Source organism: Pempheris klunzingeri, chromosome 1, assembly GCF_042242105.1.
Source record: "Pempheris klunzingeri isolate RE-2024b chromosome 1, fPemKlu1.hap1, whole genome shotgun sequence".
Classification (NCBI taxonomy): Eukaryota; Metazoa; Chordata; class Actinopteri; order Acropomatiformes; family Pempheridae; genus Pempheris; species Pempheris klunzingeri.
Window position 1 is genome coordinate 13,564,801 of NC_092012.1, and position 18,724 is coordinate 13,583,524.

Sequence of the window (18,724 nt, forward strand, 5' to 3'; positions counted from 1 at the left end):
TACACGCATGGATGAACTCACCTCACTACCACACCCAATTGCTCCACGTCCTCCGGCCGTTGTCGTGTGATTTGAGGTCATTCTGTGCAACAGCAGGTCTTTATTTGCTTTTTATGTAACCATACGTTAATCTGTGGTGACTATGAAAGCAAACACCATAGCTGTACTTGTCCGATAGTCCTTTAGGTTTTGATGAAACAAGTGTATTATTACATGTTTCTGTTTCCCCAAAATATATTCAGGAAAAGGCAGCACTCCAGCGGAGTGCAAAAAAAAACAAAGAGACGACTGCACTTGCATAGCTGCAAGAAGATCAACAAGGCAGGAGGGAAAAGTAAGACAGAAAAAAGATCTGCCTAATTAAAAGTAAGGAATTGTTTTGAGGAAATAAATGTATTTTGCCTTTTTTTAGGCAGAACACCCAACTAAAATTCGAACACTTCTCGCACACTAAAATGGGAAGTGTGTGAGTTTCCTCTTATGAATTCTTTACTTCTCTTAGAATATGACATATGATGTCATGACTGTAACAAGCAATCAGTAGGATTTATTTTCACATTATTTGGCTGCTTCATATTTGTGGCTTTACCTTCTGTCAGATAAATTTACGAGTTGACACTGACTATGAAGTGAAATGTACACGTGTTATGTTTTTAGATGATAAATTAGGTCGTCAGCCTGAAGTGAGGGTACTATTACTGTAATAAAACCCTCTCTCCAGCTTTCATTTTCTACTTTTTGACAAATGTCGTGTTCGGATCGCCTGGTTAACTGCCATGTCTGTCTGCCCGCTGAACACCTAATTGTGTGTCTGCGTGTCTCAAGTTGGATTGAAAGGAAAGATTTAGACTACAGTATCTGCTCTGTTCGTTTATTGTCCCACAAACTTTTTTTTTTGATGCAACTGCATAAATGTGCAGCATTTACAATGCAAGTGCTACAAAGGCAGACAGCTTAGAAAGGGTGGTATATGCAAGGCTGCATTAACAACAACAGTCATATGTGCTGTGTTATGGTATTGCTTGTGCTCTGCATGGCAGCGATGATTTATAGCCAAATATTCACAGTGACACAGTAGAATGAAATGCAGATCTCCATTGTAAATAATGGAGAAAATTCCCGGCTGTGTTTATGTAAGGTTGATTTCTCAAGAGTAATGTGGTCTCTGTCTTGTGTGTTGGGTGTTGATTTACTAGGGTTCAATGGGCTGTCACTGAGCGATCCCCTCCTACAAGTAAGCATTTATAGACTCTTTGGTAGAGACTCAGCTGACAGGTATATATTATGTGCTCTATAGTCAAAGTGAGGAATGCATCTAAAGAATCATCCGTGTTGCTGAGCTGGAGAGGGGAGTAGGGGGATAGAGGGACACATATGACACAATGCATCCTCATCCTAAGAGCTTTTTATAAATAACGCTTTAAAAGTGAAGGTGAGCGCTGTTGTGCCATAAAGGTTACCTGGAAGATAAACAACCAAGCAGGCATAACAATGCAGAGGATAAAGTTAATTTTACATTTTCACGCACTAAAAGCACAATTTAGATTTAAAGTGGCAACTGACACTCAAATGTCAGAGGATCAGAATTACGATGAGAACAGTTTTCAAACCAGTCCCTACCATTTGTTTTAGATATACCGTATGTTTGAAAACTCACTTATTTTAAGGTTATGAGCATCTGAACATTGATTTTCATTTCGTAGTTGATAAATTGAAAATACAGGCTGGATGTTTTGACCCTGACATTTTCTATGTTCATTCAAGTCTTTAATTTCTATCCAGAAAACTGAATCCGTCTGAGATTCTCTGAATGAAGAACACTTAGGAAAAAACAACAATCTCTATTCTATGTCTATTCTTTTCTGTCTACTCTTTTGTTCTTGCTAATGTAATAAATTCCGCTCAGAAACTCTTTTTGTTCCACTCTGAACCTAGTTGGACACCTTTTTAACCAACTGATCACAGTCCCATTTCCCAAAAGCAGCATCATTAAGACTAATATGATGAAAGACCCATTATAACTCTGTGGGCAAAGATCCTGTTAGTGTTAATGTAGACAAGCTAATTAGACAAATTCACAAGTATTCCTGCAAGAAACAGAATCATCATAATAATTCAATTCATGGACATACACACACAATGATAACATAATAGACAATAAAAACAATAAACTTCGCAATATTGGTTCTTTCAGATTGCTTGGAAAAAGAACAAATTATCTTAAGTGTTGTGTTGCTATAATACAAAGATTATTGCTTTTTTAGCGAAGGGCCTAAAATGGGTAAAACAGTGGGTCCCTGAAAACAGAGACCACAGGTGGGAGTCATGGCAGTGACAGCCAGGTGTGATGTGTGTGACTGCGATGTGTTATGTAATTATTTTAAAGTCAACACATTGTTCCCTGATCTGTTAGGGACTGATATTAGAGGCTAGAATTGAACATGCTTTCTCTGCATACAGCAGTCTGACCTGAGAAATAATGTCTCAGATGTTTTTTTCAGCAGATACATAAAATAGTAAGCTGTATTTGGCAAGCCTCTGAAACAGAAACCATTGCGTATTGAATTAAATCTACACTGCATTGTTGGGGCTCTGACCTGCAGATCACAGGAAATGAACGCAGAGTGATGAGTCAATTCTTTTTTTTTTTTTGCCCTTCCACACCATATACTTTTCGCCTCCTCTCTCTGTTTCTTTTTTTCACTCTCGCTTGTCTCTTTGCTGTACCATCCCTGTCTGTCTCTCACCCCTCCTTCTCCAGCCTCCTTCTATTTTGCTTGCCCATGTAACGTGTCAGTTTGCTTCCTCTCTCTGTTTTAGAGCATCCGACTCTTTACCCAAACCAAATCTGGTTTGTTTTGTTTCCAGGCTTTTATCGTCTCCCTTGCTCTCCTCAGTTTCTCTCCCAGCTAATTCTTGTGTGTGTTATTGTGTGTGTGTCTCTCTGTCTCACAGTAATTTGAGTCGGTAACCTCACACTGTTCATTCTATTAATCCTCCAGGTCTTAACAAAGACAAATCCTCTCCTTCACTTTTTCTCAACCTCTGTGCACAGATAAGTCTTCAAATTTATCTTACCTTCTCGGATCATCTTCCCCACAATACCTTCTTCTAATCTCACTTCTGTTTTTACCTTTGTGTTTTACAGCTCACCTGCTCCCTCACTCTCTATTTCTGTCTCCCTGACTATTTCTGTTTTTTCTCTCTGGGTCGTGTCTCTCGCAGCGATAAGAGCTCATTTGTCTTATTTGTCAATATGCCTAGACTGGTATCAGATCTTTGTATTCTCCCAGTTCACCAAATTGTTACATAATATGAACCAGGAGCAATTTTTACTCCTCTAATTATAGTATTTTCTTTTTCTCTTTCTTTTAAGAGGATTATCAGTCAGATCTATTATTGTTTGTTTCTGAAGGTCTCATACTGTAAAGTTGGCGTTGGTTGATGACATAGTTTTGCGCATGAACAATCCTCAGAGTTTGAGACGTGACAGCTGGTGATGGAGAAAATTTCACATTAGTGTATGTTTAGCTTGGGGCTTTGTTTGCTCTAATTATACTCAAACATAGCAAGATTCTTTTTCCAGAAGACTCTTTGTATCTTTATCAAATTCAATACTGTTGCAGTCCACGGCAGTGAGGCTACACTCACATGTAGCTGGTGAACAATTCGATCCAAGTACCCAGTGAGTGAGCACCCTGTAGCTTACTCACTTTCTTACCAAGAGTAAAATGAAAAGATATGACTCTATGTTCTTATGTTTGTGTGGTAAATATGAAGCTACTGCCACCACAGAGAGTGGAAACAGTTAGGAAACAGTAGTTTCCAGGCAAACAGTGGAGAATCCAAGTCTCTAGTCTGCCAGCTAATTAGTTAGCTTTAAAGGTACTGGCAAGCCGAGTTTGTTACCTTTGAACAGAGCCAAGGTAGTTGTCTTAATGCTAAGCTAAGTTAAACATATTTAGAATTAAGAGAAATATTTACCAAAATTGCTGAACCAATATTGAACTAGTGTTTTTTACATTGCTGTAGAAAGTTTCACAAATTCATCAAGAACCATTGTGTTGTCCCCACCTCTCGCCCAGTCAGCTGGGATTGGCTCCAGCTCCCTGGATGGATGGATGGATGGATGGATGGACCATTGTGTTGGGTGCTCTTCTGTTGGTTATGTTCTTGGAGAACAAACAGCCCAACTAAGAATATCTACCGAAAAGTAGCCTACTTGCGCTTTCAGCTGCCTCCCTCTGTCACATAACCCTCACCCTGCAAGCTGTATCTCTCCCTCATTAGTCTCACACAACAGTCTCCATTTTTTTTTGGAAGGTTTCTACAACATTTTAGGAACAGGGTGCTTTCATTCAGCTGCAGAAGTATTGAAGATGTTGGGTACTGATGTCGGGCCATAGGGCCTTGCTTGCGATTGATTTTCCAGTTAGTGTTTGACTTGTCCTTGTTCACAGGGGCAGGACCTTCCCCAAAAAGGTTGCCAGAAACTCATAAGCAAACATCTATCTAAAATATTGTATGCTGGAGCTTGAACATTCCCTTTATTGGAACTGAAGGACCAGGTCCAAGCCATGACAAACCTCAAGATTGAAAGTACAAAAAAGTGTGGGGACACCAGCACTGAATATGAGCATGTTTATGCAAATGTCTGTGTGTGTGTTTGTACCCATTTTAACAGGACTCCGGGTAACAAACCAGGCAGCAGCCCCAGAGGTCAGACCCCAGATGAGACCGGACGCCGCCACGATGCCAACTCTTCCTCTGACTTGGCCAACTCGGTCACCAGTGACATGCTCATGGTAACGCACAATATCAACACCGTATATCAGTAGCCCTGAGAGACACATTGTATTGACACACCACTGACTCACCCGTGGTCTGGCTGTTTTCTGCATTGCTGTGCTCATCTATATTGAGAGAAGGAGGACGCTGTCAGCAAAGCCTTTTAAATCATAATAAATGAGATGGCTGAAAGACTCAAATGATGCTTCCAGATCATCTGTCCTAATCTAATGTGAAAGTTACATGCAGGCCTTGAGACAAGGAAGTAGAAGATGAGTCACGGGGGTAGACGAAATAATGTAAAAACATCAAAATAGGATAGTTATTAGTAATTAATCACTATTGCAAGTACTGCTATATTTCTGACTTCAAGCAGTATATATAAGCCTCCTATATGCTATATTCGTTATGTTTGTGTTGCTTTGTTTTTAACTTGTATGCAGTCTGAATGTACAGTTTGACAATCAATTATTGACCTTGTAAACAGCAATTGACAAAACACTCTCCATTCAAGGGCCACTTACTCACTGTAGCACAAGTTCTTTATCAACAGATGAAGTTTGCTCAATTTTCACGGAAAAGAGGCATCAATTCAAGCAGAACGCTGAAGTCATGGTTGCATTGGCATCAGCTGTTTCACTGGCTCATTTACAGTAACATGGCAGGTAGCATTGAATCATATTAATGCCCGTGTACAGCGCGACCATTATAACCTTACACTTATCACTGATACTCTGCTAATACACTCATGCCAAATGCTCCCTGCACTGCCTGAGGATGTTCCTTAAAAGGTTTATTTTGGGATTGTTGATTTATATTCACAGAGCCTTTTCTGCAAAATCAAACTATGTTACCTTTTTTTTTTTTTTTTAAATGGCCAAAACCTTGACATGTCTTTGACTGAATTGCATATTTTTCAACTTCAATGATTCTGAGCAGCTTAATCTGCTGATGAAGATCTTTTAAGATATGGTTGAAAGCTCCAGAATAAGCAAGTAGGTGGACCTCGAATGGAGATTGTTCTGTCAAACGAATGTACAGTTTGTGCTCTGGTGATTGTGGTGGGTGCAGTTAAGTAGCTTCAAAAACTGATATCAAATTGGTGGTGCAAGTGCTGATTTATAGGTGATGGGTCCTGATAACTGGCACTGCAGTTAAAATGATCCACCTTTATAGGAGCATTTGTGATTGTGATTAGGTTAGAATGTCAGTGCTCCACTTTGTTGCAACTTAGATCATTTTAGAGTTGTTTTGGCCATCACTTTTATCAGTAACAATACTTTAATAATACTTTGATAATACTCATTTTACCTGCTGAGATCTAGTAACGTGAAAAACAATAGCATTCAGTAAATCACATGGGTTTTAAGGCAAAATTACTTGTAAGAGAAAAAATTATTCCCAAAACTGTCCATTGTAAACATCCATCGCTATTTACAGACCGACCTCCTGGTTTAACTTTGACCTGACTTACCTATCAGATCACAGTTATTAGCTTGGTGAGTGCAATGTTTTGTTTTCATAACTAATAGAATAAAATGATAGCCAAAGCTACAGATATAAGACTAAAATTATGATAAACCAGAATTATTAAAGCCATTTTGCACAAGGTGTTTTGATTAATTTGTCTACCTCCCTAGTGTAATACATTGTGTTGGTTCTGGAGAAGACAGTGAGAAAAGAAAGCCTACACACTTCAGCTCAATTGAGCGAAGTCCAATGAGAAGTGTTTCCTAAGTCTTTCATCACTCAAAAAGTACTGTCTTCATCCCACTCAGAACACCCACCTGTAGAGCATCGCAGTTAGTTTTTGCCGTACAGTATGCAGCAAACTGAAAAATACAGTAATCACCCTGAAGTGAGACGGTGGGAGGGGAGGAGACATGCGCCATATTCAACGAGGTTCGGTAATTAGCTCTGAAAGAACACGCAGTGCTGTGGGTGCTGGGAGAATATGGCAGAGTCGGGCAAGAGCAGTGTGTAATTATGTGGGTCTCATGGTGTGTCTGAGGAATTCACAGTGGTGGTGCTTAATGATAATACTCATTCTGGGCAGTTTTGCCAAAGGCATCTATATATTACACAACCCTCCTTTCATGCTGAAAATACCCATCCAGCACTTTTGAGCCACTTGTGCTGCTGTAGGAAAGGCAATGGCAGACTTTATACCACAGACTATACTCGGAAAAAACAGATGCTGAAAAATGGCACTGAACATCAGAGTACATATACAGTGGGTACGGAAAGTATTCAGACCCCTTCACTTTTTCCACATTTTGTTATGTTACAGCCTTATTCCAAAATGGATTAAATTCTTTTTTTTCCTCATCAATCTACACACAATACCCCATAATGACAAAGTGAAAAAAGTTTTTTAGAAATATTTGCAAATGTATTAAAAATAAAAAACTGAAATATCATCTGTACATAAGTATTCACACCCTTTATTCAGTACTTTGTTGAGGCACCTTTGGCAGCGATTACAGCCTCAAGTCTTCTTGGGTATGATGCTACAAGCTTGGCACACCTGCATTTGGGATGTTTTTCCCATTCTTCTCTGCAGATCCTCTCAAGCTCTGTCAGGTTAGATGGGGAGCACAGCTATTTTCAGGTCTTTCCAGAGATGTTCAATGGGGTTCAAGTCTGGGCTCTGGCTGGGCCACTCAAGGACATTCACAGACTTGTCCCGAAGCCACTCCTTCGTTATCTTGGCTGTGTGCTTCGGGTCGTTGTCCTGTTGGAAGGTGAACTGTCGCCCCAGTCTGAGATCCTGAGCGCTCTGGATCAGGTTTTCATCCAGGATGTCTCTGTACTTTGCTGCATTCATCTTTCCCTCTATCCTGACTAGTCTCCCAGTTCCTGCCGCTGAAAAACATCCCCACAGCATGATGCTGCCACCACCATGCTTCAGTGTAGGGATGGTATTTGCCAGGTGATGAGCGGTGCCTGGTTTCCTCCAGACGTGACGCTTAGCATTCAGGCCAAATAGTTCTATCTTGGTTTCATCAGACCAGAGAATCTTGTTTCTTATGGTCTGAGAGTTGTTTAGGTGCCTTTTGGTAAACTCCAAGCGGGCTGTCATGTGCCTTTTACTGAGGAGAGGCTGGCCACTCTATCATAAAGGCCTGATTGGTGGAGTGCTGCAGAGATGGTTGTCCTTCTGAAAGGTTCTCCCATTTCCTCAGAGTAACGCTGGAGCTCTGTCAGAGTGACCATCGGGTTCTTGGTCACCTCCCTGACCAAGGCCCTTCTCCCCCGATTGCTCAGTTTGGACGGGCGGCCAGCTCTAGGAAGAGTCCTGGTGGTTCTGAACTTCTTCCATTTACAAATGATGGAGGCCACTGTGCTCTTCGGGACCTTCAATGCTGCAGAAATGCTTCTGTACCCTTCCCCAGATCTGTGCCTCGATACAATCCTGTCTCGGAGGTCTACAGACAATTCCTTTGACTTCATGGCTTGGTTTCTGCTCTGACATGCACTGTCAGCTGTGGGACCTTATATAGACAGGTGTGTGCAATCAATCAAGTCCAATCAATTGAATTCACGACAGGTGGACTCCAGTCAAGTTGTAGAAACATCTCAAGGATGATCAGTGGAAACAGGATGCACCTGAGCTCAGTTTTGAGTGTCATAGCAAAGGGTGTGAATACTTATGTACATGTGATATTTCAGTTTTTTATTTTTAATACATTTGCAAAAATTTCTAAAAAACTTTTTTCACTTTGTCATTATGGGGTATTGTGTGTAGATTGATGAGGAAAAAAAAGAATTTAATCCATTTTGGAATAAGGCTGTAACATAACAAAATGTGGAAAAAGTGAAGGGGTCTGAATACTTTCCGTACCCACTGTACATCCAGTCCACTCAGGCATCTCAGGTGATGGGGCTTGGCGCAGGGTGGATGGGGGCTCTGTCGGGGTCACATGGTTTTTATCGGGATGTCCTCTGACACTGGTTTCTGTTTTTTTTTTTTTATCATGCTCACAGAGCCGTGGATAGAGCGGTGTGAATGTGTATTTGCCTCTTTGTCATCACACATCCACACATTTTCAGATTTTGTAAGTGCTTTATTTGTGTAAAAGATTTTTTGTTATTGTCAAAAAAAAAATCCCATGAAAAGACCAAGACCAGCAAGTTCTCCATCTGATCTTAAAATCTTTAAAACCTGGTTGGGAGTATATACTTTCATTCAAAAAAGAATGCAAAGTAATTTCCTAAAACAGCACGGCACTGTAGCTTTTGGCTAACAAGAGTAAATAGGACATTTATTGCGGACTATTTTCAGCTTGATACACATTTTGTGAGCTAGTGCCTACAGCAGCAGGACGGTGTATGTGGGATTTACTGAAAAAAGACTACACTACCCATGTTTATTGTAATGGAGGAACATATCCGAAAGGCCAACATGGCTCATTTTTGAGAAGTTTTTTTATACTTTCTGGAGAAGAATTGAGGCCAACAGCACAGAGGTATAAGCTATATCAGGTTTTAGCTTGTTAGTAGAATCAATTCATAGTTGGTTTGGAAGTTTTTGATGAATTTCTTGATAACAAAAATATAGGCTATCACCATATTTATCCAAAGCGCTACACAGGCCATGGACATGTTTAGTGCTCCAAGAGAATTAGCATTTATTGCACGCAAGTTTTGTTTTGGTTTCAGAAAAAGAAATTAGGGAGAACTGAATGAGAAGGGAGGACTCCAGGAAAAAGAGAAAGTGCCCAACGCAGAAAATGGGGAAAAGCAATTTAGGCCAGCTGTTGGGTGGAGGACTGCATAATGAAAAGTGATCATATTCAGCATGGAGAATGAGGCTGAGCAGCACCATCAGAAATGTGTGGAAGAATACGGAATTGGATATTAAATTTCTGGAACTGCTCCTTGAATAATGCCTCTAGCTCATCCACCATCAGATAGCACTTTTTAAACTGGATTTCGCTCCCCCCCTGAAGGCCACGCCACCATCAGTCAGAGGGTCTGTCTGCCAACAGATAATCTGCCTCTCATCTCCACACTGCTACGGACACTTTCTGCTATTATCGCGCAGCAGACAGCGGCCACGTGACATTATTACAACATTATGCTGGTTTTCCAGATGTGAGCTGTGTTTTTAATGTCAAAGTGCAGAATTAGTGCCCCCTGTGGCGTGGAGTCTTATGTTTCTGTTTAGTGTGATACCACCTGTCTGCTCTTCTGGAAGTGTTTAATCTCTGTTTGAACAAGCTGTGAATTTGACCCAGTCTGACCCTGTGTTCTGATAATAATGGTGCTGCTGCATTCTGCATGCCCTCACACACTCCACTGCTTGTTCATTAGGTGCACACCTGGTTAAAACTAATGCAGGTTAACACATTAGACTGCAATAAATCCTATAATGCTCAGTGTTTTAGAGCATTGATTCAACTTCATGGTCAAGTCTAATAGTTAATTGTTGATCCTGGAAACAGCAGTTGACAAAACAATCTCAACTCAAGGTCCACTCACTTGTGTTGTCCTGGAGCTTTCAGCCTCCTCCATCCTCATCAAGAAACTGTGTTTGCTCAGCTACTAGATGCTCAAACTTCCCATGATTCGGAGTCGCTCTACCTAATTTTGAGTAGTAAATTGAGATTTCAGACACTGATCATCATTTTGTGTCATTACCGACAGATGCATTCTTCCAAAATGATAAGTTATCACATCTATAAGATGGAACATATTGCATTGTGGGACTGTAGAAAACAGAGTACATGCCATTGAGTTCATTTCTGTGGCTGCACTTTATGGTGCTGCTGATTATATTGTGTTATACTGAGTGGTGTTTTACTTAGTATTTTGTCCTCCTCATTTAGCTGTGTCATAGAAAGTAGATTAAGTATTAGAAACACCACTTAGCAAGGCTAGGCAATATATTTCAACAGCACCACAAACTACAACCATCAGTAGATTGAGTCTTTCTCTCCTTGTTTACTTCATAATAGAATAATAATTATGATCCTAAGAACAAACTAATCTCCAGTGAAAAGCAATTTTGTCTCAGGTTATGATAAATCTCTGAGAGATGATCATTGAAAATCATTTTCTCTTCCAAGGATTTCTTGAAAACCATGTGTGCATATCTCATGAACAACACTAAACTTATATCTTGTAATATCTTGTTTCAGAATAGAGCAATGTGGACCAGTAAATCAATAAATATTGCCTCCAGTACAATGTAACTAAAATGTATCAACCACCTAGATTTGAATTCAAGAAAAATAACATCACATTCATTCGCTCTCCCTTCTGTATCTTGTAGTTGTCTCCAGGTTCAGAGGAAGAGGAACACGAGGGTCCAGTGTGTGAGAAGCTGGGTCGTGTACAGTTCAGTGTCGGATACAGTTTTCAGGATTCCACCCTCACTGTCAAAATCCTAAAGGGCCAGGATTTGCCTGCTAAGGACTTTTCCGGCACCTCTGATCCATTTGTCAAACTCTACCTGCTGCCAGACAAGAAGCACAAATTGGAGACCAAAGTCAAGAGGAAGAATCTAAACCCGCACTGGAATGAGACCTTCCTGTTTGAAGGTTTGATAGAGGAGGCCTATTTAATTCCTTAAACATGAACTCAGCAAGGAACATGCAGGCTTAAGCTGTTTCTTTTCTATGTGCATTACTGTGACATATTTGGACTGTGATGTGTCCCATTTTTTCCCCAGGGTTCCCCTATGAGAAGGTGGTCCAGAGGACTCTATACCTACAGGTTCTTGACTATGACCGCTTCAGCAGGAACGATCCCATCGGAGAGGTGTCCATCCCCCTCAACAAACTGGACCTGGCCAACATGCAGACTTTCTGGAAGGAGCTGAAACCATGCAGCGATGGCAGCGTGAGTAAGATGGAAAAAGGGGGGAGAGGGAAGGAAGGAGGAGAGGGAGGAGGGGAAAGAGGAGATGGGACAGAATGTAACGGGTGATGTCATTGCTGGCTGCCGTGATGCTCCCAGGGGAGATGTGGCAGCATGCTAGTGGGAGAGGAGATAGAAGGGAATATGGAGAGGCTGACAGGTAGATGGAGAGAACACAGACAGCCAGAGGAAGAAACAGAAATACACAGTAAGCAACACAAAGAGAGAACAATGGGAAAAGGGGATTAAAAAAAGTAAACAATCTGCTGTTGCTGTGTTTAATTTCTCCAGGGGAGTCGAGGGGATCTGCTGGTGTCTCTGTGCTACAACCCCACAGCAAACACCATCACTGTGAGCATCATCAAAGCCCGCAACCTCAAAGCCATGGACATTGGAGGCACTTCTGGTATAGATGCTCCTTCATTTGCATGGCCTTTTATTGTTGCCCTTCTATATTGCTGCTACTTCAAAATGAAAACGAGAAAATTGTGTTTTTTGTTCAATGTTAGAAAATGACCTTAAATCCATGACAGTACACAAACATTGCTGTGGTGCATTGAACACGAATGAGATGTTGTAAACAGCAAATTCCCCCTGTCCTCAGACCCCTATGTAAAAGTGTGGTTGATGCACAAGGACAAGCGTGTGGAGAAGAAGAAGACGGTGGTAATGAAGCGCTGTCTGAACCCCGTTTTCAACGAGTCCTTCCCCTTTGACGTGCCTGCCCACGTTCTCAGGGAGACCACCATAATTATCACCGTCATGGACAAGGACAGGCTCAGTCGCAATGATGTCATTGGAAAGGTATCTCCTTCCTTCTTCGCCTCTTCCCTCTCCTTCTTCTTCCTCTTCTTCAGCATCTTCTTCTTCTTCTCTTCCTCTGTGTATTTCTGACACTGTGACAGACCATCGGCAGCTCATCACTGAGCCAGTCTCTACTGACCCCTGCTGGAACATGCAGACCAGTCTTCTGCATTGTAAATGAATAAATATGCAACAAAAAAGAAGAAATGAAAACACTTGAATTTGAGTGTGAACCAGTTGCAGTTATTTAGACGCACACTAGTGGACAGACAGCATGGCATGAAGACTAGTGTGTGTGTGTATGCTCTTATACAGTAAATACAGTCACCCTCTACAATATACATTTTCCATTTTCACTAAATGTAGAAAGTGTAACAGAAATTACCTTTGGTTTTGTTATAGGGAGCTTTGTATTATTGTTGATTTGTTTTGCCTGGACATTTATTTATCTGTAAATTACCTGCTTGTCTCCAAGAAAAGCACATCTATTGCCCTGAGGAGATTTAGGGGTGAGACACCAGATTGACACCAATACATGTGATGTTGTTGTATTCTTTTGTTATCAAGCAGGTTTAAGGGTCATTTAATAATAACTTCCTAATTATTTCTAAAAATGTTTTCAGGGAAATAAACTGTGATTTGGTGAGAGAGCAGAGTAACAGGCGTTTATAAGAGCCTAGTTAGTTGAGGTCATGCTCCATTGTTAACACAAAAACATTAATTTATCATTCATTTATTATTGGCAAGTAAATCACATTCATCAAAATTGTTAAGTTGCATGGTTGCCTGTAGACAAGGTCACATTTGTGCATGGCCAGCTGACCTGCTGCGCACCGACTGAAACAGTCAAGGCTACGCTAGCTTAACTGTTAATTGGAATTAATTCATTGGAAGTGTACCAATTTAAAACTATCTGTGCTTCAGCGGTAATTGTTGCCAAATTACTACATTAATTGTTCTTTTCAGGAAACGTCTCAGGAAACTATTAGTAACTTGCAGACCCGTGAAATAAAGCATTGCCTTAGTTTCTGCTATTCCATTATTTCACCCACACCAGTTTTATCCCATTATTGATTCATATGTATCAGCACTCAACTCAGCTCCAACCACAGCAGTCTCAATACGTTCATTTTCGTTTATTTTAAACCAAATACCCACTTCTCCATATGTGTAGATCTATACTGGAGAATAGAGCTGTAATACATGAATTCATTATTCCTGTCTAATATACTGGAAAGACCTGAAAGCAAAATTAAATCTTTGTTCCTTCAGACACTGAAAGAATAATCATGGAGCTGTGTGCAGTATGGATGTGCTATCGTGCTCATTCATACACATCTCCAGTAATTGCAGATGCTATAACTGTTGCCATCCTAAGCGTTTATGATATGTGGCCTATTATTGTGCCCTCTTGGATAGCATGAGGCAGGTCTGAGGACAATGAAAACCTGAACAGTATTTCCTGTGACACATACAGATCAGGAGTTTCTTTCTACATGAGAATTACCTAAAGACTTTGTGTTTGGTCTTCATTAGTGTCAGCATTAGCCCTTCTCAGAGTATTTCAGAAGGTGAAATCTCCTCCTCTAATGTCTTTTTTTCTGCCCTGGATTTGAGCTAAATTCCGATTAGAGTGGCAGGCTTAGTGGTGAAAGCAGGGCTAGATTTAAGACTCACAGTCAGGTTTTTTTTTTTTTTTTTAAACTTAATACCTCACAGTTTGGGAAGTCTCTTTACAAATAACATCAATCTCTATGTGACGTTAACATGAAGTACACTGGCTCTTTCTTTCTCACAGATTTATCTCTCATGGAAGAGTGGCCCTGCAGAGGTAAAACACTGGAAAGACATGATGGGTCGTCCTCGTACCGCCGTGTCCCAGTGGCATGCTCTAAAGGCCTGAGGAAAGGGAGCGACCAACCTGCCTACAGTGTTTTTCCCCTCACAATTCAGCATCAGCCTCTCAGCCCCTGCCCTCAGCACACATCCCCTACTCCCTAACTGCAGTCTTGTGCTGCAGACAATGTGGGTCATCTCTTTGTTCTCAGGCCTCTTTGATATCCTCTGCCCTCAGTCCTCGTGACTCCATCCAAAAATTTCACCCCTTGTCAAGTTCCAATTCCCACCTGACCCCCCTCTCATCCCTTTGTCTGCACTTAAAAAATGTTTTTGATGTCTCTACTTACTTCCTCCTTGTGCCCTCTTTCTATGAGATTTGTTTTTTTCAAGATGCGCCTCAGTTTTTCCTCCCCCCTCGTCAAACATTCCTAGTGTTTAACGTCAGAGCAGTGCCTCTTGCCACCCATGAATATAAACTACCAACCAAAAATGGATCAAACTGCTGATTCCAAACGTCCTCTGCAGTGGCAAGACAGGCTGTGTTTAAACATGCGCCTGAGTGTGAATGGCACTGACCTGTGCGACCCATTTAACACCTACATCTGGTGTTGCAGTGAGGAGTCTTCCACTCTGCTCCTCACCTCTTTGTTCAAGTCCTCTTCCGTTACTGTCACTATCCCTCCATACCCTTAAAATGCCTGAAAAAAATCAGGAAAACCAACACAGGCGATGGAAAAGTGATGAGCTGTATTTAAAATGGAATTAGACTGGAACTGGACTCTGTCACTCAACTCATGTTTGATCTTTTTCACTTATCACTCTTTCTCTGGCACCACTGTAATAATTCTCCCTTGGCTGGAACCCTTCGTTGTCTGTGCGTGCTGTGGGTGATGTGCTGTAACCCCAAATGAAGTTCTTCAACAAAAAAAAAAAAAGTATATGAACATGAACATTTAACGCTGGTCCAATAGGACTAAGTGTCAAAAAAAAAATACATTCCTATTTTCTTGGAAAAGAAATCCCGGTGGACAGGAAAAAAAAGAGTAAAGTGATTAATGTTGTGTTTTATTTTTGGTTTTAAAAAGAACTTAGAGAATAAAACTGTTCTTCCAGACACAGAAAATAAGCAAAAAGCCAGCTTCCATGAGTGTGGAAGTGTGGGTTAATGAGTATGTGTATGAGAATGCATGTGTGTGTGTGCGTGTGTGCGTGCGTGTGTGTGCGTGTGTGCGTGTGCATGTGTGTGTGTGTGTGTGTGTGTGTGGGGGAGAGTTTTTTGGACGTGCACAGCTAAATTTAAGATATTATCAGAAACAGCAACACCCTTGATAATGATGGAGAAAATAAGGTATTGTTGAAATCTGTGGTGGTGAAATTAGCCGATGACGTGGGGAGGTCACTAAAGTTAAAGGGTCAGTTCACCCACATTGCAAACACACGTACTTGTGGTTATCGAGCCAGGCAGAAAGTTTCAGATGTATATGTTGTAAAATCACAGCCAGAGATGAATATGATTTTGTTGTGGAGCTCACTGCATTTGACTTGGCTTTTGAAAAATTCAACAGCCGTTTCTTTTCAGAAACAATGCTCTACTTAATCGGATCATCTACAAACCCCGCAGTGAATGGTTTTTTCCTTGGGACTAGAGGAAATTGGTGAAAACGGCTGACAACAACATCTGTCCTCAACAACATCAATTATTTGAGCACTGCAAACAAAATTAAATTCGCCTCTATCACATTGCGATGGTGGGAGAAGTCTCAGTGGCACCATGGAAATTAAAACTGAAACTTTCTGCATGGCTTGATGCCACCAGGGGTAAGTGAGCAAAGCACATTTTCTTAACTCAAGGTCTTTTTATCTGTGTTTTATCACTTGTTTTTTTTTTTTTTTTCAATCACAGTTTTCCTCAACAGAAGGAGTTTGTGTGTCGAATCCAAGCTTGCACACTGTGACATTGCACCAAAACACACAAAGTCTAAGACATCAGTGACACATTCATAAGCTACAACATACAGAGAAAGACCAAATGAAGAAAAAAAATCAGTGGATGTTGCACAGCACCACTCCACAATTGGCTAGTTTTGTGCCGCCAGGAATTGGACCCTCTGGGGTTTTCCCACAAAGAGAACTTGGATTCAGCTGAACAAACTAAAAGAAAACTAGAAGAAAAAACTACGGTTCACAAGTGAACCACAAGATAAGATTTATTTTCTTCTTTAACTACATTCAGTGCTTTTTGATTTGGGTGAACTGACAATTTATGCATGCAAGGCAGTAAGTGAGTGTTGGCGTTAGTGTATGTAGACCAATCCAATGTAGAAATCAATCAGTGTGAACACACCATCCTTACCACACTACTGTGTTACAATGTGTCTATCAGCAGCATTAATTTGTGCATGAAACCTGGAAGAGGTATCGCAGAACACTATAACTTCTTTTCTCATTTTTACAGAGCACTATGAGTCCAAGGATGAAGACCTGATTTTTGTGTTTTTGGGGTTTTGAACTAAGTAAAAGTCAGTCTTCCAGTTGTTTGCTTCACTGCCTTCAATGTGACCTCCCCCAAGTCTCATGTAAGCATGTGCTGATCAGATGAATGGATATAAATGAGAGTAATAATAATAATAATAATAAGTAATGGGGGAAAAAGTCTTTTTACATTCCACTGTTCGGTTTTGTCTACTGGATGTGTGTATGTATGTGTGTTTGCACGGTGGGTGAGTTAATATTTGAATTTTACGTTGTGTGATTGTATTTACTGTGAGTCCCTCTGTGTGTATATATCTGCACTGAGTTCTATTTTGCCAGTTTAATACAGAACAACATTGTTTACCGTTTTTATTCTGTATGAAACAATCCAGATGTACAAAGAAATATGTTTTTTTAAAAGTTGTCACTTCTTTAAGAATCACTGCACTTGTCGACGACAAAGCTGGAACAAACCTCTCTTCACAGCAGGGTTATTTTCCTCATGTGCGGCGTAAAAGGACGTTTGAGGGTAAAAGGAAAAAAAAAAAAAAAAGTCACAAATAAGCTTTACAGCAACCCTAGATAAAGCCTGTTTTCTTTTACCATCACACAACAGATTTTTAGTTCACACAGAAGCAGCTACCAACATTTTGTCCTGTCTGTCCTTCTTATCTGGTCCAATCTGATTCACCAAGGCCAAAAAAAACGGACGATGGAGCCAAACCATCACAGCTGACGTTCCCCCAAAACACCCCCGTCGTGCACACATGCTTTCTGGCACAAAGTGTTCTGTGTGTGCCTTATAAACCCCGCCACGCCTTGCTCTTCACCATATGCGCTCCCTCTCCAAGTGTCAGGGAGGGGGGAGGGAAAAAAAGGTGAGACAGGAGATAATCATCACCTCTTTGCATCACTGTTAGCTACGTCTCAGGTCAGAGCAGAGCATTGGAGCATCCCAAAATAGCCAGGAACGCAGTCATCTGTCTGTCCTGATGGCCTGCTGTGTTAAACAAGGCGTTATTTTGTGTGCTGCTGAGAAAGCGTTACATTCCAAAGGCTTAGTAAAAGTCACTTAAATCAATGCAACTTAAATATTGGTTAAATAACAGTCAGGGTTTGGTATAATTTACTTTTAAGAAATCAAGCTAGATTTGTCTGTCTACCTTGTTTATTGGCCAATTACCAGTAACCGGTATACTTTACTGGACAATCTCGCATTTCTGATTTAGGGCATTCCCTTGGGGGACTGCTTGAGTCAAAGAGAGGTTAACCAGCAACATTTTGATTTATATACTGTACAAATGATTGTGAAGTGTCCTGTATGAAAAAAAAGAAAAAGAATCATTGGTATTTATTGGGGTTGTTGATATCTGTCTGTCCTTGGTATCACTCAACCCCCTCTTTCACTCCCTTTTCTCTTTGTAGTTACACATCCGTGGGGTGCACAATGTTAAATATCGACCATTTATTTTTTGAAATCTGTACAGTGTATATAAAAATATAAATGTGTATATAAAACAAAGATGTTTCTGGTATTGTTATGAATTTTTCACAAGCTTGTTTTTATTATTTCTTCCAATCATATTTGTATTACACACAAAGGTTTATTCAGTGGAGTCGATTCTGCACAAAGGTTTAGGTGGAAGAAGTAATAGAAGATCCTTTACCTGACTAAAAGTACCATTCGTTCATATAAAAATAAGCCATTACAAGTTTAAGTCAAGTCAAAATCCTACTAAAGTAAAAGTACAGAGATATTATTGGCAAAATGTAGTTTAAATATAAAAAGAAGAAAGTAGTCATTCTACAGAAACTTTGTTGTATGTATGCTTTAATTTGTGTATCCGACAATTTATGTTATAGCTTGAGATGAAGCTGGTTTTGACTAGTTTATATACTGTGGTATTTTAGTCCGGTGACTCTCAGCCTAGGAGTCAGGCCCCTCCTGAAGGTCACA

At 40.5% G+C, this 18,724-nt stretch overlaps 1 protein-coding gene across 1 annotated transcript in view; it reads left to right on the plus strand.

The window, feature by feature from the left end:
- The window catches only part of syt7b (synaptotagmin VIIb), a 48,960-nt gene extending 34,601 nt beyond the window's left edge, over positions 1-14,359 (plus strand). The window contains exons 8-13 of the mRNA XM_070832006.1: positions 4,685-4,805; positions 11,066-11,333; positions 11,465-11,634; positions 11,944-12,058; positions 12,257-12,456; positions 14,255-14,359. Of these exons, the coding sequence (XP_070688107.1) occupies positions 4,685-4,805; positions 11,066-11,333; positions 11,465-11,634; positions 11,944-12,058; positions 12,257-12,456; positions 14,255-14,359 (979 nt within the window). The remainder of the gene's footprint in view (positions 1-4,684; positions 4,806-11,065; positions 11,334-11,464; positions 11,635-11,943; positions 12,059-12,256; positions 12,457-14,254) is intronic.
- Positions 14,360-18,724: the final 4,365 nt, after the last annotated feature.